General features: G+C 52.0%; 1 protein-coding gene across 1 annotated transcript in view; it reads left to right on the top strand.

The window, feature by feature from the left end:
• LOC120394974 (maestro heat-like repeat-containing protein family member 7) overlaps positions 1-25,339 on the top strand; it is a 132,213-nt gene that overhangs the window by 37,155 nt on the left and 69,719 nt on the right. The window contains exons 14-16 of the mRNA XM_039519142.1: positions 1,226-1,404; positions 1,512-1,649; positions 2,384-2,498. Of these exons, the coding sequence (XP_039375076.1) occupies positions 1,226-1,404; positions 1,512-1,649; positions 2,384-2,498 (432 nt within the window). The remainder of the gene's footprint in view (positions 1-1,225; positions 1,405-1,511; positions 1,650-2,383; positions 2,499-25,339) is intronic.

Below are 25,339 nucleotides of genomic sequence, written 5' to 3'. Positions count from 1 at the left end.
CTGATTTTTATAGGGACAGTCCTGATTTTAGGTCTTTTCCTTATATAGGCTCCTATTACCCCCAACCCCTGTCCTGTCTGGTCACCCTATCACTATAAGACATGGTTTCTAGTCCTTTAATCATTCTCATGGCTCTTCTCTGAACCCTCTGCAATTCATCAACATTCTTTTGCATTGGGGCACCGGAACTGGACCCAGGATCCCAGCAGTTGTCACACCAGTGCCAAATACTCCCACTCTAGATTCTTCTGTTTATTTATCCCAGGATCACATGAGCTGATTATCCACCAGGACTCCCAAGTCCTTTACAGAGTCTCTGCTTCCCAGGATAGAGTCCCTCATCCTGTTCCTAGATGTATTCATTTACAATGAGCCATATTAAAACACATACTGTTGGATTGCTCCCCAGTTTACCAAGTGATTCAGATCGCTCTGTATCAGTGACTTATCCTCTTCATTATTTACCACTCACCCAATTCTTGTGTCATCTGCAAACTTTATCAGTGACGATTTGATGTTTTCTTCCAGGTCATTGATGAAAATGTTAAATCGCTTAGGCCAAGACCCGATCCCTGCAAGGACCATCCTGGAAACACACCTGTGCAATGCTGATTCCCAGTTTACAATTACATTTTGAGACCTATCAGCCACTTTATAATCCAATTCAAGTGTGCCACGTTACTTTTGCATCTTCTAGGTTTCCGATCAAACTGGAGTGCAGCGCCAACTCAAGCGCCTTACAGAAGTCTACATACGTTATGTCAATACCATTTCCTTTATCTTCCAAACTTGTAATCTCATCAAAAATTGTTGATTTGCATTAAATAAATTATCCTCTTTAATTCTTTATTAATTGAATCTTATACCAGCTGCTCCATTATCTTGCCTGGGATCGATGTCAGGCTGACAGGCCTGAAATTACCCAGGCCATCCCTTTCACCCGCTTTAACAATTGGCCCAACTGACTCTCTCTGGAGCATATACGGAGCCTGGGCACTTAACCCAGGGCTGTGAGTCCACTGGGCAGCAGGGCACATGCAGCTGGGCATGGCCACGCTGGGCCGAAGTCCCTTGTGTGGTTCTAGCCAAGGTCTCACAGGCTAGGAATTGAACCCAGCATCCCAGGCCTTAGCCCCCAGCCCAGCCCACCCCTCTAGGTGCCCTGGGGGAGCGTGGGAAGGACGAAATCCCTGCAGCAATGTCTGTCTCCTGTTCTTATCTGCAGGCCACAAGAGCCCTATATGTGATCCTGCAGGAGCAGGCCTGCAGGCAGGAAGTGAAGGAGCTCTTCCCTCAGCTCTACGTCGCGCTGCTCTTCCACGTCACCCACACAGTGCAGCACACTGCTTCGCAGGAGAGGGAGCATAACCAGGAGGACACGGCCGCACCCCTCAGCCCCGTCAGGTACCGCCAGCCCGACACCCAGCCTGGGTTCTGCAGCGTCGCCCGCAGGCACGCAGCAGGGCCTGGCCTGGGCTCACTCAGTAACAAGAGGCTCGCTCTGCACACAGGTTCGCGGTGAAGGCCATGGAAGCTTTGCTTCTATGCGCTGGCTACAAGGAGCAGGCCACCTTCATGATGAAGCATGGCCGCTGGGACCTGCTCATGAGCTCCGACACGCACCACAAAGGTGTCTGCCTGCTTGCCCGGTGAGTGCTGCCCAGAACCGATCACAGCAGCAGCTCCCCTCCCTGGCCCAGGACACGGCCACATTGCCTTCCCTGCTGGGTGAGACGCGGCTCCCAATCGCCTGCATGGAACAGGCCGCAGCCTCTGTGCTGTTGGCCAAGGGGTCAGTCGGCTACTTCTCCACCCTGCGCTGCCTGGCGTAAACCGCTTCCTGCATGGCTCTGGCAGGCATGGCTGGGCAAAGACAGCCTCCGCCATGTCTTTCCGCAGCGTTGGTGTAGCCCTGTCAGACCCAGCACATGAGAGAGACAAGGTGGGGGAGGGAATGTCTTTGGTTGGCCCAGTGACTGTGGGTGAGAGAGAAGCTAACACAAAAAGCTCCAGCGCTTGTCTTGGGTGAATCTAAGATATTCTCTCACCCACCCTTCTGTCTCTCATCACCCAATATCTGGGCACATGAGGAAGACCACCGACCCCACCAACACCCTTCTTTGTCTGCAGTTCTCTTGAAGCCCCAGCACTATGTGCTCAGAGCTGGCCTCATGGAAGGGCTCCCTGTCGAGTGATTAAGGGTTTGGGTCTCTAACACATAAGCCGCTGGGCATTTTAAGCCAGCAGGAACTAGTCTGTGCCAGCTGCGCGTGACTAGTCGCCCGGGATCCCCTGTCCTGTGGCACTGGTCTGGTTAGATTCGTAAATGGAGGACCAGTCCTTGCCCACCTTGATGATGTGGTGTTTGTGTTTCCTATGCCAGGGCCATGGTTTCGCTCAATGTCGAGGAGCGAAACTGGATTTTCCACCATGTCATGGCCATCCTCAACGATCGGGACGATAGGCGGTACGTCCCGGCCGTGGCGCTCTTCATTCAGGTGAGCCTCACCAGCGGGTGAGGGTCGTGAGAAGCGCCCCGGCCCAGCGGTGACTGGGGCATGGGGCTGACCTATGGCCAGGGACGGCAGATTTGTAGAAATTTTGGTGGTGCTCAGCAGAACCTGCCCCTCCAAACTCTGCCCCCCTAAACTCTGCCCCCCACCTGCCTAAGTCTCTGGGAGGGAGTTTGGGTGGGGGAGGGGGCCTGGGGTGCAGGCTCTGGGATGGGTCAGAGGGTGGGAGTGCAGGAGAGGGTGGGGATGCAGGCTCTGGGCGGGAGTTTGGGGGCCAGAGTGGGGTGCGGGAAAGGGGTGGGGGGGCAGGCTCTGGGAGGAGTTGGGAGGGTGCGGCGCTTATCTGGGGCCAATGGGCCAATGGAACTTGCCGCTCATGCCTATGGCCAGGAGAGGGGTGGCCCTGAAGGCCCTGGGGTGGGTGGGTGAGCAGGGGCAGGGAAAGCTCCTACAACCCTAGGGGTGGAGTCACTCAGTCTGGGCATTGTTACCTGTCCCAGCTGGTGTCACGGGGCTGGAGCAAGGCCCAGGGTCAGGTGTCTCTTGTTCCCCAAGACTCAGTTCCATAGAATGGTCCCTTGTGTGACCTCGGCCCTCGAGCCCCCTCTGACATCCGTGTGCCATGTGCAGGCCGGGCAGCCGCCTGCCCATTCATGGCCAGTTCACCTGCCCCCCGCAGACCGGGCGACCCTTTGGAGCACAAGGCTGCAGACCCCCCCCGCACACACACCACTGCTCCGTGTGCAGCTGAGCCTTAGTGAGGGAGCAGGGCAGGCCTTGATCTCAGCTGGAGCCTCGAGGGGCCGTCGCGCTAGAAGCGTTTCAGTGGGGCCCACACGGTGACCAATCGCGATGCCCTGCATGCAGCCCATGCCGGGCCTTGGCCAGTGGAGCTTAGGGCCCCGTGGCAGAGATGAGTCGCGAGAGGCCAGCCCCGTTCTCTAGCTTGATTTGCTGTTGGTGTGTTAGCTCCTCAAGTGCCCTGACCTTGGCAGCGAGCTGGAAGACGCCATCGTGGAGGAGATGAGCGGGCTGCTGAGAGACCCCAAGACCGTGGTGCGCTGGTTGGCGCTCAAAGGCCTCCTCAATCTGGCCCTTCACCCAGAGAAGGTGAGAGGGGAGGAGGGCTGGGGGATAAACCCAGAACCGCAGGGAGCTGCTGCAGGGCTGGGGTATTGAAATCTTCCCGGGGGTATGGCCCTGGCCTGGAGTCAGGAGCCCTGGCTTCTATTCCTGGCTCTGCCACTGACCTGCGGGGTGCCCTTGGGCAAGCCCCTGCCTGGCCTTTGTCTGCTGTTCTGCAGGGCAGGGCCTGGCTCCTGCAGGGTGCGTCTCTAGGTGTGTGGAGCATCTGGCACAGCTGGGCCTGATTGTGTCTGGGGTCTCTGTGATCCAAAGAACCCTAGCACTAGAGTAGCAGCAGAGCTGCAGACTCTAGACCCCCAGGGAATGCTGGCGACCCCAGTGATCAGGGACGCTTGGATAGAGCCATTTCACTACAATTAGGAACCATTTTTTCCTACAAATCCCCTTTTAAAGCCTCATAGGTTTTAACTGTTGACGTCACGGCTCTGTCCTGCAGCACTCGCTCCTCTGAAGAGCTCTGGAAGGGCCTTTTGCTGCTAAGATCTCATAACAAGTTTGATACCCACAATATAGTGAAGTCAGAGAAAGCCCTTGGGACTTAAATACACAGATCTGACAGCCTGGTAAAGAGGAGACAATCTGAAGGCAACTCGTTAATGATAATTTACTTCGCCTGAGAATAGGGGGGTCAGTCCGGTTTATTAAACCCGGACTATGACTAGATCGGACATGGAGAGGGCGTGACTGTAATTCTCTTTGTTATACACCATTCCCATCGTTCCATGCACTTCAGCCTGGTTTTCACTTGCTTGTGGTTCATTTTCCTTTCCGGAACCGGTTAGCCTGTATATGACCTATTTTTCCTGATGCCGGTTGAGATTTTGTGGGGCTGTCTTTGAAAGGTTGAAAACCAAACACAGAAATGACTGAATCTGGCTTTTAGTAACAGCCTAACCCTAGAACTAGTGTGCAAAATCGACTCCTCCCTAGGCTGGGCTGTAAGGACCAGGATTCAGGAGAACCCAGGTTCGGTTCCTGGCTCTGCCAGACTCCCTAAGTGACTGTGGGCGAGTCCCGTAACCTCTCTGTGCCCGAGTTCCATGTCTGTACAATGGGGATAGAAATCCTGCCTTCGTGTGTCTAGCCTGTAAGCTCCAGGGCAGGGACCGTCTCTTCCTGTGCCTGGAAAGCCCCCAGCACAAGCCCTCATTGCAGACAGGCCCTCGAGGTGCTATTCGAACAATAATACACTTGATTTATTTGGGGTCAACGTGTTGTGTAGAGAACTTTCCACGGATGATATCTGCTAATAAAAACCATCCCCTGAGATCTGGAGTACAAGGAAGCAGCTGCTTATGTTGCAGGTTGCCGGACCCACTGCCCGTGATCTTAGCTGGCTGTGCAAAGGCTTTGAGGCTGTAATATGTCTCTGGAGGCAGGGGCGCTGGAAGACTTTTTATAGTGGAGGTGCTGCACACACACCCCCTTACCCCTGTCCACACACCCCTCCACCACTAGAGCTTTGGTCAGGAGCAGGGCCATGGCTCCAGGAGGCGGGGGCGGGGGGTGGATGGGGCAAGGGGACCAAGGCTGGGGCCATAGCTGGGGGTTGGCACAGGGCCGGCAGCTGGGACCCTGTGTGTGGGGCCAGGAGCAGAGCCCTGCGTAAAACCTGGGAGTGCTGCAGCACCCCCAGCACCCCTAGCTCCCATGCCTCTGTCTGCAGGGGAGGCAGACATTGTTTTGGAAATGGCTTGTTGGGTCACTGGGGGGTGTTTCATAAAGCAGCTCCTTGTTTCACACAGGTGGGGAAACTCCAGCATCTGCTGCCAGATGTCCTGGAGCGACTCCAGGAGGTAGACAGAGACCTCATCCGCAAGGCCATCGCCGTGCTGAAACACCTCCTCGCCGGCATGGACAGGCAGAGCGCCAGCTGCGCGGCTGTGCAAGTGGCTGCGCAACTCCTGCCGTTGTTTCATGATGTAAGGCCTGGCAGCTCACAGGAGATCCCATCAAACTGCAGACATGTGAGTGGGGGCTAGGGGGTGGGCTAGCAGGGCCTGTGCTATGGTCCTAGCCAGAAAACGGATTGTCATAAATCATGAGCCCATTCCCGCCTTCCTCTCACTCTCCATGAGAGCACATGGCAGAAAGGATGGGAACCCTGGTGTCCCGCAGGCCTACTGACAAGGATGAGGGCAGCCTGGGGACGAGGCTCCCCTTGGGGAAGGATGTGCATTCCTGAGCCTGCATGCAGCGAGGGGGCCTCTGCAGCACAGGGTGCTGCAATGCTCTTGCTGGCTTCCAGGGTGACAAGTGATGGTACTTTGGTGAAAATCTGCCCTCCTTTCCTGGCCAGGAATCCTACAGCTGGCCTGTCAGTTCCATAAGGAAATGGCTCTGTCTGTAGGTTCTACAGCTACTGCCCTTTCCTCTCCTCTTCGTTCTCATGGCAGGGCAGCGTCAAAGGAGGGGAAAGTTCTCCTCAGATCTTTTGTACCCACAAACTAGCCCCCACTGGTGCATTCACCAGACTGATGTTCAGTCCCACACTGGGTGGCGAGATCCAGCAAGCGGGCAGGAGAAAGGGGCCCATCCATTACTGCCTTCCAGGGGTAATGCCCCAGTGGGTGCTCCTGGAGGGACTCCCAGCTCTCATAATGGTAAATCCTACTCTCAGCCCTCCCGAATTCTGCTGGGACCGTGCCGCTCTTTATTTAGTAGTGGCACAGGCCTGGCTAAAGCTGTTCCCAGGGTCTCCTGGATCCCCAGCTGGCCAAAGGGACAGGGCAGCCTGGACCAAGGATGCAGGATCTCACCCTGGGGTGAGCCCTTTAAACCAAACCCCTCTCAGGCCCGGGGGGAACAGAACAGGTTCTTTATGGGGCAGGGGTTATATCCAAATAGTGTTAATGAACACAACGCCCATTGTTGTCAGAAGTGTGTTGTCAGAGTGCTACCGTGTGGTGCTCTGCTTTCTCCTTGTTGATATCACTCGGCTGCGTATGCGTGTGTTCCTCTGTGTGCTACCCCAGCTCTGCAGATAGCTGACACAGCAGACCCGACGACAACCCCCAATAACCACAGAGTCCAGTAAGATGCAAAGCCACGTCGGCTAGGTTTATTGCGACCTCAGACACAATTGCAGTTCCCTGTAGGTTTCTTAGCCTAATTCAGGGCATACTACGAGAAAGTGCCTCTTGGCAATGGACCCGGCTCAGTGGCGGGACTTTCCACTGCCCCCTCGGCCAGACAAAGGCACCGCCCCAGGGATGCATTCTTATACACAGACACAAACAAGTTACACATCACACCTGACCTATGAGGTACAACCTCCACGTAGCACGGTACAACCTTTCTACGTATTTAGGTGCCACCTTCTACCTTGTACATGTTGGTTCGATCAAAACAACTCTATCCATCATTTTACCCTTTGCCCCTGTCATTGGGATGGGCCAGCCTGTTCTTTGTTATCTGTGTGGAATGTGCAAGTATGTGAATGTTCAGTACCTTTTAGGTACGTATCAGCCCTTTCCTTGCCAGCTTCTGTGAGCAGGGCCTGCCTCTGGCTCACAGCTTACCTTTGCTTTATGTTAGCAAAGTCTTGTTCATTACTTTAGTTCAGGCCTCAGGCCTCATACTGGGCCTTTATCATGGCCTGCACTTACTACACCCATCACCAGGAAAGGCAAACAGGCCTCAACAACTGGAGGGAAGACCAGAGAGGTGCCAGTTCAACATCTGCCTGTGCCCACTGCAGTGCAGCCCTGATGCCCCATACCCTCCCACGTGTTTTGTACAGAGCCTGCCCAGCTGACCAGCTCAGCTGACCACCTGACCATCTGGGCTCAGCTGCCCAGCTGACCATCTGAGCTGACCCTCACCCCACCCCAAACCCCGGAGGCTGGGTGGCTTCCAGTCATGGCATCCAAGGCCCCCTATCTGGGAGCTCCTGCACATTGACCACCCCTTGGCCCTGGTTAAATTCACCCCAGGTCCCTGAGCATGGCCCAAACAAACACCAATGGTAGGAATTTGCCCCCTATGCCTGGCCTCCTTGGCCCGGCTAGAGGGCTGCTGTGGGTCAACACCAGTGTGAGCTGGGCCTGCAAAGTGGGTGGACAAACTACACCCCCCCTTCGCTCTTTGAATCTTTCCTCATCGCTCCCTCTCTGCCGCCCCTGTCCTGGCGCTGCTCCACCCAGAATGTTTACCTTGGCTGACACAGGCGGGTGCGGATGTCAGTGCACCCAGAGCTGGCTGTGAGAGCCCAGGGCAGTCTCACCCCAGCTTACTGCTCTCCTGGCCAAGAAGTTACCAGGCCAGCCCTCAGCTGGTGGAAATCGGCATCTCTATTGCCTTCAATGGCGCTATGCCCATGAGACTCTGGCCCCAGCTGTGGCTGTATGGCTGGGGGTGAGTTACCAATACCCCCTGCAGGGCAGACATCTCTGGCACAGTGTGCGCTTGCCCCGCTGGATGAGAATGACTGTCACAGTGTCTCCTCCCCTCCCTATATCATCTCTTGCAGGTGACCAGCAAGCTCCAGGTGCTCTCCATCACCCTTTTAAAGACCTGCTGGAGCTTGTAAGGGGGCCCAACCGAGGCAGATGAAGGAGCATGTGCTCCAGAGCCTGGTCCCACTGCTCCTCCTTGTGCATGATGAGTGTCCCAACGTGTCCCAGGTGAGGCCACGAATTGGAGTCTGCGTCTGAGATAGTTACAGACAGGGGCGGCTCTAGGCACCAGCAAAACAAGCTGGTGCCTAGGGCGGCCAAATCTAGGGGGCGTCCCCTGCGGCAGGGGTGAGCGGCAGGCTGAGCAGGCGGACCTGCCGCAGTCATGCCTGCGGGAGGTCCACCGGAGCCCCGGGATGACCGGACCTGCCGCAGGCATGACTGCGGAGGGGGCGCTCGTCCCGCGGCTCGGTTGGACCTCCCGCAGGCGTGCCTGCGGCAGCTCCAGCAGAGCCGCCGCGTCCGCGAACCGTCCGCAGCCGCGGGGGGTCCAGCCGAGCCACGCGGGACCAGCGGACCCTCCGCAGTCATGCCCGCGGGAGGTCCGCTGCTCCCGCGGCTCCGGGGCGCCTCCCGCGCATGACTGCTTGGGGCGGCCAAAACGCTAGAGCCGCCCCTGGTTACAGAGCGACCATTTGTTTGGGGGGGGCAACATGTGACACCCCCCTTTAAAGGGTCTGGCCGGTAGAGGGCAGGTGCTCAGAGCTGTGACAATCAGGCACTCAAAATCACTTGAATGTTGAGTCCAGTAGTGCCATGACCATGGCACCCCACCCAACTGCTGAGTCTTCTCTGCATCCTCTGAGCTCAACACCCCCCTGCAGCCAGGCTGAGAGATTGGGTGGGGCGAGTGGTCGCCTCACCACTCCTACAGCCACTGGCCTCCGCACACTCCCCTGGCTGTGCTGGTGGGAAGAGCACAACCCTGGCCATATCCCTACCAGGAGCAGGGCTACTCAGCCTCCAGATGGTGCACAGGACCCAATGTGCCCTTAGCCAAGCGGCCCGGACAGCCCGTACTAGCCATGACATGCCCAAGCCCCTCCCCCCCATGCCTCTGCACATGCTAGTGCTCATGGCCCCCATCACTTGGGACACAAATGCCACCAGCACTAATGAATTCACCCCATGAGGTGGGGAACTGAGGCGCAGCCTCAAAATATTGAACCCCATGGGCATTAGGCACCTAAATCCCTTTGCAGCCCTGGGCCTAAGCAACTTGCCTGAGTTCCTGCACAGAGAGCTGGGAATTGAGTCAGGTCTCCAGCCATTGCCTTAGCCACACCGCCGCCCTTCCGTGAGCAGCCAGGGCAGGGAAGGCTCAGCACGCACGGCCTCCTGGTCTCCGGTAACTAGGCTAGTGGCTTCCAGCTCCCATAACTGTGTCCGGCTCGCCCGGCCCTCTTGTTTTGCAGGTGTGTTGGGACACCCTCAGCAGTGCCGCCCAATTCCTGAGGTGGCACCAGCTCAGTGGCCTCATCCAGCACAAGGAAACCTGGCGAAGCTGTGACTGCCTGGTGAGGGAGCCCTCTGGCCATTCACTGCACAGCCCTCGCTGGCAGAAGTGGAGGAATCAGTGGATAGGGCACCCCCAATTGCCTGGCTCTGTGCCCACACTGAGCCCCAGCCCCGGGACCACACCTGGCCCTGGGTGTGGTCCCTCTGCGTGATCCTCCCAGCACAGGAAGGAGGGGAAAAAACAGGATGTGCGCGCCACACACCTGCAAGCTGGCCTGTGGGACGGAAAGGCCTTTAATAATCTTGTGCTCCTTTGTTCTGGCTCCTAGGTGATCCACTACAAGGAGAGAGCTGATGACTTCCTGGGCCAGACCATGGCCTTCCTGCAGAACCCACAGACTCCAGTTAGGGAAGCAGCCATCAGGTTCCTAGGTAACCACAGAGCAGAGGGGTCCCTTTAGCAGAGGGGTTGGATCTGGTCCCAGGCTCTCCTCAGTCCCTGCCAGCAGCAAGAAGTGATCCCTGGGCTCCTGATTCCCTAATGAAGGCGAAGGGGTGTCAGAAACCCACAGGAGCAAGCTCACCCCAAACTGCCCTGATCGGCTGATGGGACCCCTCTAAGCCCACTGCTCCTCATGCAGTCCCCATTCTCCGCCCCCACCCCACCATGGGCTCTTGGTAGTGGACCTTCAAGGCGCTGTGCTCTCCTTTGGCAACCAGCCCTGTAGCCATCTCTGGGGACTCGCCCTTTCCCCTGGGGATTCAGGAGCGTGTCCTGGCCAGTGAGGGGCGGGGGAAAGCCGCGGTGCTTGGAGGGTGACAGGCTCTTTAACACCCTTGCTGGGGACGCGGGGATGTGATGAGCTGTTTGTGTGTGTAGGGCTCACTGCCCGGAAGTTGGACCAGGGGAGCCAGGACAAGCTGGACGCCATCTGCGACAGTGAGTGGTCCCGCTTTGAGTACTGAGCACTAGGGGGATGAATGGCCCAGGGCTGCAGGGTGGGTTCAATCTCCGACACCAGCAACGTGGTCACAGGCGAGAGCCACAAGGGGATGCAAAATGTCAATCCCCAACCCCCTGATCAGCTGCCCCCTCACCCTGTCGTGTCTGCTGGTTGGCATGTGCCCAGGCACTTAGCCCTGACCTCAGAGCTGTGGCCTGGTAGATCCCCAAACTGGGCCTGAGCTGGCTGGCCTTCGCAGATGATTGCCCCCCACAAACACAGCCAAAGTGGGGTGCTGCCTCCCCCCTTGCACTCACTAGCCCAGTGTTTGGAGCAGTCACCTCCACGTGGGACACCTGGGGTCAAGCCACTGCTCCAAATGAGGCTGAAGTGACGTCCGGTCACCTACCTCCCTGCTGCGTGTCCGGACTCCTGGGCAGCACAGGGCAGAGCAGCATCTCCACCACATTTATTCGGGAAAAGGGAAAGGTGGGTGACATAGCTCAGACTCCTCACTCCCAGAGCAGATTCACAGCTGGGCCTCCCAACCGGAGCTAGAGAATGGCTGAGCTCCCTCCTCGGCATTTCCTGGAGGGCAGCAGAGCACCTGAAGTTAGGCGGCGCCTAACAATGCCCAAGCCCTTTGTGACTCTCCTCTCTAGGCCTAAGTGCCCATCTATGCATTGGGGAAGGGGAGGGTAAATACAGGCAGGGATGAGGCTCTCAGATACTGCAGGGAGGAGGCAGTCCTAGAAATAGTGAGTGAATGGGGTTCATTGGGACTTCTTGCCTGTGTCTGGAGGCTCCCCCAGCTGTGGAGGGCGGCGGGGATGTTTAGTGAGGGTTGCTGGTTGTTCCCGCTAGTCCCCTGCCTCCTGCCACCTGGCCTGCTGCCTCCTTGTTGTGGGCCGAGAGGTACAGAGCTGGCTTGGCCTGCCGGGGCTCTCCAGAGTGCCATGGCTCTGACCTCCATTTCCTTCCTTTCAATCTTAGACCTCAAAGGCTTGCAGCAGGACAGCAAGTCCTCAGTCCGATGCCTGGCTTCTCAGACCATCTTCATCCTGGAGGCCTTCAAGAACCAGCCTCCAGCCTGCTGCAGCCTATGGACATTGGTCCATAGGATAAGAACAATGTGCACTGCGGAGAGCCAGCTCATTGAAGCTGCCCAGCTGCCCTAGGTCTGGGAAAAGCCAGCCTCCCTTCTCTGGGGGCTTGGTGCATCAGAGCCCACCTGGAGCAAGGTGGAACACATGGCTTCTTCCCAACTGGCTGCCTGCCCTGCCCAGCCATGTGAGTAGTTAACTGCTCGATAGCTTTCATCATCATGTACTTTTGGACAGGTTTCCATGCACCGTGTTGCATTTACGTCCTGCCCTCCGTCCCCATTTCCAGTCGTGTACGTTTTTGATGCCGTCGGCCATTTTGAAAATTTATTTTGTATTATTTTTCTGTGTTTGGCCGGGGGAAGGTTGTGTGCTTGTGTTTTGACATATTTAGAGAAAAAGTACGAATGAGTAGAAAGAGAGGCTGTAAAGGGTTTGCAGTCCCCCCCCCCAGGCCCCACCGTCCGTCCATCTGGGTGGGAGACCACACCCTTGCTATGATACTTCCGGCACGGTGGTTCAGGGAAAATTAGCTCAGTGTTAATGGCTCTAGCCTGCAGTCAGGCCAAGTAACGGTAGAGAGTCTGTTTGCCCGGGCCCTCAATCAGGCAGGGCGTCAGTCGAGAAGGGATCTGGCCTACAGTCAGGCAGGCAGAGCAGCAGGAGGTCCATTTGCCTGGCCCTTGATCAGGGTAGGGCAGCAGTCAAGTAGGGGGGCTCTGGCCTACAGTCCGGCAAAGCTGTCGCAGTCTAGGGGAGGTTAGCTCTCTGGTGGGAATGTCAGGACAACCATCTGGCATCTGGATTCAGGTGGGTGCCAGACCAATTCAGGCCTCCTGACAACCAGGGGGGAGGCTGCCACTCCTGACGTTGAGGTGGTAGGGGCAGAGGAACTCAGGTCCTCCCATTCCACTGCATCCCAGCCCAGGACCCTAACAGCAGTGGAGTTGTCTGCCACTGGGTCAGCGGGGAAAGTCCAGCCGCCACACGCTGGCTGGCTTGTAGTCAATAACACAGCCAAACCTAATTCTGCTTCCCTTGGCTCCATCCGACACACCCATTCCGTGTGTACATGGGTTCCAGGGTTGTTGTTCGCTTCGCTGGGATAGACAGCTAGTGGCAGCCCCCCCAGCTCCTCGGAGATCCTGGCATCTGGCAGCTTTGTCAGCACCTCTGGGTCTCTGTCAGGAGAGCGGTCTCCGTTAGGTCTGGGCTCACGCAACGGGGAAGAGACGTCCTGCTCCTCAGGCAGCCCTCCCCCGGCTGAGCTGGAGGACCAGCCTTTTATAGTTCCGCTTCCTGTCCCACCCCTCTGCTTCCAGCGGGGAGGCCATGCAAGTCCCCGTTCTACCCACCAGGGGGGCGTTCACGGATCCCTCCCTGTCTGTCAGGACAGGAGACTATGCCATCTCGCTACAGAGGCCTTAAAGAAAAGGAGTTTTAAAAAAAGAAAGATTGCTTAGGCTTAGAGGAAAAAAGGAAAGAAAGGTTATCTTAAATAGAAGAAAGAGGGGAAACTAGAGAAAGCAACAAGAGAGAGGAGTTTGTAAGAACGTGGTAAAAGGTTATTTTTGTTGGGACTAAAAAATTATAAGAGTAAAAAAAATTGAACTAAATTTAAAAAACCAAAGGCTAATTAAATAGAATAGGAAATATAAAGGAAGGTTGAGAAGGTCGGGTGAAAGAACTCACCTGGCAGAATAATCGTCAACCGAGCAGCACAGCTTCCGCTGCAAACTCTGCTCTCCCATTCTTGCATCAGTAGCAAATTTCTCCATGTTGTCGGTGCTGGGCTCCACTGAAAGCTACAGAAGGAAACCATTTCCCGCCTTTTATCAGCCATCTTGAACCGAACAGCTCTCCTACGTTTCATGCCATTTTTCCAGGATTACCCATGCAGGCACCATAGCGCGGCAAGTATGTAGCCCACTCAGATCTCTGCTGCAGTCTTGACCATTGTAAATGCCTCACGCATTATCCAGCAGTATGTGAAGTTTCTGCAAAAATGGGCGAGGAAGCAACGACAGAGCGATTACTGTACTGATGAGGACATGGACACCTCTGTTCCTAGAAGCACAGCATGCAGCGATTGGGAGATCATGGTGGTGTTGGGCCAGGTTCATGCCGTGGAACGCCAATTTTGGGCCCAGGAAACAAGCACAGACTGGTGGGACCACATAGTTTTGCAGATCTGGGATGATTCCCAGTGGCTGCGAAACTTTCGTATGCGTAGGGCCACTTTCAGGGAACTTTGTGACTTGCTGTTCCCTGCCCTGAAGCACAGACAGCAAAATGAGAGCAGCCCTCACAGTTGAGAAGTTCGTGGCCATAGCACTGTGGAAGCTTGCAATGCCCAACAGCTACCAGTCAGTCAGGAATCAGTTTGGAGTGGGCAAATCTACCATAGGGGCTGCTGTGCTGCAAGTAGCCAATGCAATCATTGACCAGTTGCTATCAAGGGTAGTGACTTTGGAAAATGTGCAGACCATTGTGGATGGCTTTAATGCGCTGGGGTTCCCTAACTGCAGTGGGGCGATAGACAGAACGCATATCCTATCTTGGCCCCGCACACCGGGCGGCCAATATGTAAACTGTAAGGGTACGTTTCCATGGTGCTGCAAGCACTGGTGGATCACAAAGGACATTTCACTGACATCAAGGTGGGATGGCCGGAAAGTGCATGACACTCGCAACTTCAGGAACTCTGGTCTGTTGGAACAGCTGCAGGAAGGGACTTACTTCCCAGACAAGAAAATTACTGTTGGGGATGTGGAAATGCCTATAGTTATCCTGGGGGACCCAGCCTACCCCTTAATGCCATGGCTCATGAAGTCGTACACAGGCACCCTGGACAGTAGTAAGGAGCAGTTCAACTATAGGCTAAGCAAATGCAGGATGGTGGTCGAATGTGCTTTTGGACGTTTGAAAGAGCGCTGGCGCAGTTTACTGACTTGGTTAGATCTCAGCACAACCAATACTCCAATTGTAATTGCTGCTTGTTGTGTGCTCCACAATATCTGTGAGAGTAAGGGGGAGACGTTTATGGAGGAATGGGAGGTTGAGGCAACTTGCCTGGTGGCCAATTTCGCACAGCCAGAGAACAAGGCGATTAGAAGAGTGCAGCAGGGTGTGCTGTGCATCAGAGAAGCTTTGAAAGACAGTTTCATGATTGGCCAGGGTACAGTGTGACACTTGTGTTTGTTTATCTTGAAGTTACCCGCCCCCTATATATATGAAAGGAAATAAAGTCACAATTGTTTAAAAACCATTCTTTAGTATTCATTGCACAACACATGGAGAGAAATCAGAAGGTAAATGGGGGGAGGAGGGGTTGGGTTATGGGGGTGGAGAAGAAGGGAAGGAGAAGTCCAGAAACCAAATCAAAAGTTCACATATGCCAACTTTCTGCTGCTTGGGTGGCCTCTGGGGTTGAGTGTGTGAGTCCCCTTAGACCTCCCCCGTCGTGTTCTTGGGCGTCTGGGTGAGGAGGCTATGGAACTTGGGGAGGAGGGAGGGCAGTTATACAGGGGCAGCAGCGGCAATCTGATCTTTCTGCCTTTCCTGCATTAGATCCACCATACAGGGCAGCATGTCAGTTTGCTCCCCCATGAGCTCGACCGTAGTGTCCTGCCTTCTCTCATCGCGCGCGTCCCTCTTCTCTTCATGTTCCTGTAATGCATTACGTGACTGCGCAATTGTTTACCACCACGCATTCAGCGGGGCCCTATCAGCGCTGGAGGACTGCATGAGCTCGGCGAATATGTCGTCCCGAGTTCCTTTTTTCTGCCTTCTAATCTGGACCAGCCTCTTGGATGGAGTAGATTGGGGCTGCGTTGAAACATTTGCACCTGCAGGAGGAGAAAAAGGAAGAGTAGTATTTTAAAAGATACATTTCAGAGAACAAAGGACACACTGTTTCTCAGTGAAACAGGCAATTCATAGTACACAGCACATCACACACAGCCGGGCAACAGAATTCAGCTTGCAGCCAGCCATGGTAAGCCCTAGGGGCACACGGGGTTCTGTTTCTTCCGCATTCATTTCAATACTTTCAAACTGCTGGGCCCCCTTTCTCATAGCAAGCAATGCCTGGTAGGTTTGCAGTATAAAAGGAGGTCCTGCAGGCTCTCTGGGATGATTGCTTCACACAACACACACACACAGACTCGCACCCACTGCGTGGCTCCGATGAGGCTCTGAGCAGGGATGAGCCCTTTAAACTAAACGCAAACAGCCCAACGTGGCTGTGTTTTACCCACCCCCCACCCCGCCACCGCATGGCTCCGATCAGGCTCACTCGCCAGAAGTACCTTCTCCAGGATCATGGAAGTGGGGGTGGGGGCTATTGGCTCCTGCATTAAGAATAGTTCCTGGCTAGGGATGAAAATGGATTCCCCACTTACCGCCTGTGCACTGTCCTCCTCCTCTTCCTCTTCGTCCTCCAATAACTCATCCTCCTCGCTCCGTTCAACTTCCTCCTTGGAGATATCCACGGACAGTGGTGGGGTAGTGGTGTCGTCACCCCCATAACTGCATGCAGCTCACGGTAGAAGCGGCATGTATGCGGTTGTGACCCACAGCGCCCATTTGCCTCCCTGGCATTTTGGTACGCTTGCCTGAGCTCCCTGATTTTTGTACAACACTGCTCTGTGTCCCTGGAGTAGCCTCTTTCCGTCATGGCCCTGGAGACTTTAGCGTACGTATTTGCGTTCTTTTCTTTTAACGTAGTTCTGCCATAACAGATTTTTCTCCCCAACATTCGATGAAATCCAGTACCTCCCATTCGGACCATTCTGGAGCTCATCTGCGAATCCGGGACTGCGTGGTCTCTTGTGATGGTGCTCTCTACATGATTGCCTATGATAGTGGACTGTGCTGCTGGTCACCTGTGCTGCTGGTGACCAAACAGGAAATGAAATTCAAAAGTTCCTGGGGCTTTTCCAGCCCACCTGGCTAGTGCATCAGAGTTGAAAGTGTTGTCCACAGCAGTCACAAGGAAACATTCTGGGATACTTCCCGGAAGCCAATAACTTCGAATTGCATCCACACTACTTTTAATCCGGGATTGCGATCTCGATTTAAGCGCTGCTCTACTTGCCGAGGTGGAGTACAGAAATTGGATTAAAGAGCCCTTTAAATCGAAGAAACCAGTTTGGTCATGTGGAAGGAATGATTTTTTTTTTCTCCAAATTAACTCGGCTAATTCCGAAATAAATGAGTAGTGTAGACCAGGCTTGAGAGAGGGAGAGTATAGAAAACAGCAAGAGATCGTTTTTGGTTAGTGAGAGAAGGACAGTATAGAAAGCTGCAGGGAGGGGACATGGGGGAAGAGAGAACTTACCCTTGTGGCTGCCTCTGGGAAAAGAGGCTCACAGCCGCCAGCATGGTTATCTCCGCCTCTCGGGCGGACCAATCAGAAACTGTTCTACAGCTGCGTCATAGAATTAATTTCTCTGAACCAAACCTATCAATCCAAGATTTTTAAACAATAGCCCTCTCCCTCCCCTCCCCTCACTACCCACCCCCTTTAACTGCCTTATTCTTATGTAAAAAAACAGGCCCAAAGTATCTTTCCTGAGATGAGAGAGAGAGATGTGGTGTATGGAGATAGATAGATAGATAGATAGATAGCCCTATTGGCTTTACGCCCTTTTACATTTTATGTGATTTTTCTCTAATCTCAGCTCCTTGAACTTTTTCATGGTCCAAAGCGAACAACAACCCTGGAACCCATGCACACATGGAATTGGCGTGTAGGAAGGAGCCCAGGGAAGCTGAACTGGGTTCAGATGTGTTATTGACTACAAGCCAGCCAGCGTGTTATGGTTGGACTTTCCCTGCTGACCCAGTGGCGGACCACTCCACCGCTGTTAGGGCCCTGAGCTGGGACGCAGTGGAACGAGAGGGCCTGGGTTCCTCTAACCCTACCACCCCAACGTCAGGAGCGGCAGCCTCCCCACCTGGTTGTCAGGAGGCCTGAATTGGTCTGGCACCCGCCTGAATCCGGATGCCAGACGGTTGTGCTGACTCTCCCACCAGAGAGCTAACCTCTCCTGGACTGTGACAGCTCTGCTGGACTGTAGGCCAGAGCCCCCCTACTTGACTGCTGCCCTACCCTGATCAAGGGCCAGGCAAATGGACCTCCTGCTGCTCTGCCTGCCTGACTGTAGGCCAGAGCCCTTTCTTGATTGACGCCCTGCCCTGATTGAGGGCCCCGGCAAACAGACTCTCTACCGTTACTTGGTCTGACTGCAGGCTAGAGCCATTAACACTGAGCTAATTGTCCCCTGAACCAAGGTACCCCCGGAAGTATCGTAGCGAGGGGCATGGTCAAAGGGGCTGACGGCGCCAGAAATGGGGATGGGGTGTGGAAACCTGCCAAAAACTGTATGGTGATGAAAGCTATCAAATGGTTAACTACTCTGTAACGGGCCGGTGTGGCTCCCCTCCTCCCCTGGGAGGGTTGAGCCCCGGACACCGGAAGGGGCGGGGCTACAGAACAGTGAGCCCGCCCCTCAGAGGGTCAGGCGGCGACCCAGAAGTATAAAAGCCGGCCATCCGAGCTCAGTCAGAGCCCAGGCACCGCTGGGAGCAGACCTGCCCGAGGGAGCTCGTGACTGGGAAGCCACTGGGGCCCAGAGCAGTTGCCCGGACTGGCCGGAGCTTCCCCTCACTCGCTACCGGGAGGACCCGCCAGAGCTTCCCCGTGCCACCTACGACGAGGAGCCACCGGAGACTTCCCCTCTCCACTGTTGTTACCCCGAGGAACCCCCGGAGCAGCACTGGCCGGACTTCCCCGAGGAACTGCCGGATCTACCCCCCACCCGGGCTGCGAGGAGCCCATGCTGTGGGACTTCCCAGGAGTGGACGCCGCGGACCAGGTAGGCCCAGAGGGGGAAATTGGAAGTGGCCCGGGGGCAGCCGACCCTAGTCAGGCTGCAGATCAACCCATACCCATGTCAGTGTGTTGCGGTCAGGATCCCCACTGACCGTCAGCCGTGGTAGCCGCTGCCTAGGACCCCGGGCCGGGACGCAGTGGAGTGAATGGGCCTGCGTCCCCACTGCCACCCCACTGATGGGTGGCAGTTTTCCCCCTCACCTAAAGTGACCATACGTACTGGTTTTACCAGTACAGTACTGGTTTTTTGGACAGTGGTCTGGTTAGTCGTGAGATGTAACCAGTACAGTTTAGGACTACAAAATCAAAAATTATTAATTTATCAAAAGATTGAGTACATCAAATCAATCCTTGATAAACCAGCCTAAATCAATTTTATTAATTTATCCTAGTTTTAGTTTTATTTTACACGACGGTTCTTGTCGTTGGATCTCGGCAATACTCAGCATTCAGCACACGCACTCTCACTATATTGTGGCCGCGGCGACTCTTCGATAATACTCCCGCGCATTACATACAGCCCAACTGTGGGAACTCGATGATGATGTCATCACACAGAGCCCGCCAAAATCGACCAATTCGGTGTTAGCTTCGGACTATAAAAGGCCCTCCGCAGCACAAGACAGGCACCAGTGATCTGGCATCTTCGGACCGTGACACTGGCCCTCAGAGCTCCGCGCTCTCGGTTACTTGAGCTTTTCACTCCGCCGCTTTCACGGCGCACTCGCTGCTTCGCCAGGACCCGATGACTTCGCCCCTTTGACCAGGACCGGCGTCTTCGCCCTCGATCCTGGACCGTGACTTCACCCTCGGACCAAGACCGACATCCGACGAAGTTTGTAATAATTGTTTATTTTGGACACCCATGGCGCCAAACGATTTAAAGTGCGTCTTCAATGACAAGTTAAAATTGAAATATACATTCATCAAAGCAAGTACTAATAATGACAATAGTGAGGTGGAATGTGTAAAATGCAGAAGTATATTTTCTATTGCAAACAGTGGAAAAACCGACATTGAAAACCACATACAAACAGTCAAACATAAACGGGCCGTGTCTGCAGCAATTGCAAGTACGAGTGTGACATCATATTTTAAGAAAAACAATTTGAAGATGCTGAAAGAAAACTAGCTGCAGCTGAAGGTTTATGGGCGTACCACACAGTAATGCATAATCACTCATTCCGATCAATGGATTGTACCTGCAAACTGATTAAAGCATGTTTTGATGCCAGGTTTACATGTTCTAGAACAAAATGCGAGGCAATAGTTACCGATGTGCTGGTGCCTTATGCGAAACAGTTATTGGAAGAGGATTTAGATGCTGCAAATTTTATTTCTATTTATTCGGATGCATCAAACCACAAGGAAGTAAAGTTGATTCCCATAATAAGAAGATATTTTTCATACCAGTCTGGAATACACGTCAAAATTTTGGAAGTAAGAGATTTGCCAGGCGAAACATCTGACATAGTTACTGATTATATTTTGGAAGTGTTAAAAAAGTATCGTTTAGATACCAAGGTACTTGGATTTTGTGCTGACAACACCAATACTAACTTTGAAGGAATGCGAAGAAGTGGGAAAAATAACATTTTACCAAGCTGAAATCAAATTTGGGTGGAAGAGAGCTTGTGGGAATTGGTTGTGCCGCTCATATTTTGAACAATGCTATACAAACTACAGGCGACTGTGTACCAATTGATGTGCAAACTTTCATCACCAAGTTTTATTCATACTTTTATATATATACAGTGCGCGTTAATGAATTGAAAGAATTTTGTGAATTCGTGGACATCGAATATAAGAAAGTCTTGGGATACAGTGTCACATGATGGTTGGCGTTACGACGCGATTGAGCGTGTCCTACAAATATATCCTGCCCATAAATCATATTTTGCCTCAAACGAGAAGAGCCCCACAATTATCACAAATTATTTTGATAATTCAGAGACAGAGTCTTGGCTTTACTTTTTGCATAACGTGTCATCAATGTTCCACAATGCTATTTTGAAAATAGAAGGACAGGAGATTTCTATTATAGAAACTAGCAATATTTACAGTGACTTAAAAACAAAATTAGCTGACAGAAAAGCCAACATTTTCTTGCCGTTACAGGTGCGGCAAAATTTGAAGCAGCTTGAGGAAGAAGGCATATTAAAACCTGCTATTTTCAAAGAAAATGTGGTAGAATTTTATGACACATGTATTCAATATCTAGAGGAATGGGAAGGACCTATTAAGCATACCGAAAAATTCAATTGGGTTTTGTTAAACACTAAACTCACCCATGACAACATTCAAGTTTGCAGTGATTACATTCTTCAGTATTTTTCTGAAATCAATTTAGTAGAAGATGAACTGTTTGATTAAACCTGCTTTGTCCTGCGCTACATTACAGATGAAAAATTACTCACTGGAGACAAAATTCTGTACCACTATCGAACAGATGGATTGAAATATTCAAAGCCTTCAGTGAAAATGATGTTTCCTACAAAAATATTGGCAAATTGGTAGAATATTGTCTCTGTTTACCAGGAACCAATGCACCTGCCGAACGTCTTTTTTCTTAGATGAACAATATCTGGTCCAGTGATAACACTCAAGTACATGTTGAAACTTTGAAATGTTTGCTAATTACTAAATATAATTTTAACCAAACTTGCATGGAATTTTATAAAAACATCCAGGAAAACAAATTATTATTAAAATCAATCCACTCTTCACAAAAATATAAGAAGCAAAATTAGGAATGTAGATTAAGTACTTTTGTACCATTTTTTATTAAAACCATTTTGTTTTACTGCTACACTTGTTTCTTTATTACTTGGATCCCAAAATCCTAAGTATACAATTATGTACTAATCTACCCATATCAAATATTTTTTTCGCAAAATTACTTTCATAATATATAATATAAATAAAAGAAGTACATTTTATTGTATTCTTTCACTTAAAGAAAAAAAAAAGATAAGCATACTCCGCAATATTTTTTCAATTTATATTCTACGACAGCGACTATTACTCATGCTGGCTGAGCTATTTTAAATGTCCTGGTTTTAAATTTGAAAAAAATGGTCACCTTACCTATGGCAGTGGAGAGTCTTTCCCCTCTCTCTTTCTCTTTGTCCTGGGTCCTTTCGCTCTCCCTGCCCCTGTCCCTTTCTCTTGTTTCTTCTCTAAGTCCTTGCTCCCCTTCCTGATGTTTCCTCCTTCTTGCTTCCCACCCATGTCCCTTTTCCCATCTCTCTCTGCTCCCCACCTCCTAGTGGCTCTGTCTAGTGCCTGCTCTCACCCACACACTCAGAGGCAGAGGAGATTCCCTTCTCCTTGGGTGGGAAGGGTTGCCTAGTGGTTAAGGCACAGGCCTCAGGCTCAGGCGTTCTGGGTTTGATTCTCTGCTCTGCCACAGAGTCCCTGCTTAGCCTTGGGAAAGTCACTTCACCTCTGTGTGCCCTAGATCCCACCTGCCAAATGGCGCTAATGCTGACTCTGTCTCCTAGGCTAAATCCATTCATGGTGGTGTGATGATGGGGGAAATGGCAATACCAAGGTGGGTAGATTTGGGCTGAATTTCTCCACAGCCTGAGAGTAAGAGCCAGCTCCATGCAGGGTGAATGGGAGAGAGAGGGGGGCTCAGGCCAGCTCCGCACAGTGTGGGGTCAGAGCTTCAGCCCTGTAGCTTCTGCCACTAGGGTGGCTGAGGCTCCCGAGCCAAGGACTTCAGCCCCACATCTTCTGCCAGAGTCCAGGGCTTCTCTCCTCCCCCAGCGCGGCTCCTGCTGGGTCCAGGGCTTCTCCTCCCTTAATCTACCACTGCACCGAGCCCTAGCCTAGCTGGGCTCCCTTGGGTCATCTGATGCCTGCTGTGGCCAGAGTCAAGCCTGGCTGGCAGGGAGCAGCCATACACATGGACGCCATGGCCATCAGCCCAAGAGCTGTGCAGTGCCCTAGGTGAGCAGGCGCTGGCTGTGCTGCTGCTGCTGCTAGCCCAGCACTCCTGCCCACACCAACCCTAAGGCAGCTTTTTGTTTGTTTGTTGTGAGACTCACTCAGCCCCTGTGAGACTCAGAGAGGCACAAAACAGTTGATCTGAGCCTGCCTGCCAAACAGCTGATTGCAGTTGCGCGCAGGCTACCAAAATAAAACAGCTCATCTGCTGAGGCACCCGCAAAACAGTCGGGCTGGCCGGGGCCCCTTCTGACTCTGGGCCCGGCACCATGGTAAACCCGATATTGGGTGTGGGAGCAGTAAGGGCCTTCTCCTGCTCCCATTGAACCAAATGACAAAACGCCCGTTGACTGCCATGGTGCAGGATCATTACATTCATTAAGATTTGAGAGGCACTCAGACTACGGAGCTGAGTGCCATAAAAATGCCCATAAACAAGGGCCAAATTATGACATACTTCCTCCTGCTGAATCCTCAGCAGAGAGTCCCACTGAAGACAGAGAGGGGAAGTCGTCTTGGCGTGAGGTGCTACCAAAGTGATTAATGCATCTGGTTTAATGTCAGTCCTAGGCTAAAGTGGGAGAGATTGGGAGTTTTGGGTAAATTGGGCAGCACAGGAGGAATAAGTGACCCCAACTCTGTAGAATTGCGGGGAAGGAACAGAGAAGATCTCAAGATGGGAGGTGCTGAACAGGCAGATGGATGAGATTACAGTAACCGGAATGAGTCCTTTTTCAATTTGTCCTGAGTCCAGGAATTAGGTAACATCACAGTTCTTCTTCCCTTTCGATATCTCTGCACAAAGCTGAGTCACTTGCACCATCTACTGGATTTGCTGTGCATTACCAGCTTGAGGATGTAACAAAAACACTTCATAAAAGCAGTAACACACTTGCAAGAAGGGCATGTCACTGTGCTGTGAGATGCACATGATTTTTTGGGGGTGGGGGAAGAGGATGGCTGAATAATAATCAAAATGACAATACCCACATAGAGCACCGCCTTTTACCCAGAGTTATGGCATATTCTGCTAACGTTAAGTAAGGCACGTAAGGGGTACATAGGCATTGCATTGCTCATCGCTGAAATGCAGCCACCTCTGTTGTGGAATGTGGAATGTGGTGGCTGTTTAACAGTGCACAGAACACTCTTTGGGACAGGAGGAGATGAATGCTGTTTCCAGCTGAAATGTCTGTGGAATTCATGGATGCAGAATACAATCACAGAGGTTTGAATTTAGCCTGGATGCTGCAGTCCTGCCCTTATTAATAGTGCTGTGTGCTCTGATGACCTGAGTTTAAGACCTGAATTTCTGTGTGATGTGAAGGATAGCTGAAGGTGTGTTTCGCTGAATTTACCACAACATACTCAAAGCATGTAAATGTCCCGTGTTACTGCATACTTAGTCACTTTATATATTAGGATCCCTATGTGTGACAATTTAATTACTGATATTGGCTGTACATTAGCCTAATCAGTGGACTGTTGCTTTAATATATAAGGTTATTGGTGCAGCATGATGTTAGTTACACGACAGTACATCCATCGTGTTGGAGTGGATTGAAAATTCTATTCAGGTGCTGAAGAATTCCCAGCTCTCCAACTGGAGTAGGATAGGGTATAAAAACCACTGAGAGGATGGAAGATATCTGCTCTTGTGAATGAGTGAGAGAGATTGGCTTGGGAAAGAGTTTATTCATTTTATAGCACATTAATAGAATAGTGGGTGAGGGTCTTTGTGCTTTGACCATTGTAACTAGCATTGTATTTTGAAAGAGCTTCTTTTTGTGGTATGAAAACCATCTCTTTTGGTTTGCTGTCTCCTGTTAAGTATTGATCCTTGGCACACACCGGTAGCCACTTTCATCCAGGAATCTCAAAGCACTGAGTGAATTTACCTTCACAAATACAAGTAGGAGGTAGATAAGTATTAACTCACTTTTCCTACTGGATAAAATAATCCACAGAGAGTCCACAGCAAGACAAATGATAGTTTGGGAATAAAACCTGAACTCCTGGTTCACAGTTCCTAATAACTAGATACAGCCACCTTCCAAATAAAAACCAAGGCATCCTGACTCCTGTGGGTCCCAGCTATCCAGTAGGTGACACTCCTGATCTGAGCCAGATTTTCAGAACTGCAGGTGCAGAACCACATACCAGATTACAGTTTACAGTTGTGTTAATTGCACATGCAAATTTCACATACATTTTTGCACGCATGTGACCATTTGCACTGCAAATCTGACTTAGTGTTTTCCACGTTCTGCTTTCTGGCTTTTCTTACCAAAAGTTTAAACCATTTTTTCTAACCATGTTTTAATTTTCTGTTTGGGTGTTTCCAGGTGCTTTAGTATTGTGATCAGGTTTGTGCTTTCATATGTATGAATATCAGGGGCATATGCGGCTTCTAATCAATGCATATAGCTCTCAAAGCCATCAAATAGGCTCAAGATCACTCTGTGGATCCAAGTGATTTACAAGAGAATATCATGGGCTATTTTCTATTGTGTATCATTTGTTGTAATCAATCACACTTTTCCTGCGTGCAGATTTTATTTTTCCTGGGGAAGTTCCTGCTAATCTCCTCATAGTTGTGAGGACAGTGTACTTCATTGGAAAGAATGAGCTGATCATTTGCAACATAATGCTGTTATGGCAGTGACCAGTATCCCTGCAACCATAAGGGGCCAGTAAGTGTATGCACAATTGTTTTGGATAGACATAGGAAATAATTCATAGCAAATTCTCCATGAGCAGCCCTATGATTTTCTGAAATGCAAATACCTGTTGCAGGGAAATAATGTTTAGTTTGTAAGTTCACAAATAGTTCATTCATATATATTTTTAAAACTGCCTAAAGTTAGGC

Source organism: Mauremys reevesii, unplaced genomic scaffold (assembly GCF_016161935.1).
Source record: "Mauremys reevesii isolate NIE-2019 unplaced genomic scaffold, ASM1616193v1 Contig86, whole genome shotgun sequence".
Classification (NCBI taxonomy): domain Eukaryota; kingdom Metazoa; phylum Chordata; order Testudines; family Geoemydidae; genus Mauremys; species Mauremys reevesii.
This window is presented reverse-complemented; position numbering and strand designations above follow the sequence as displayed.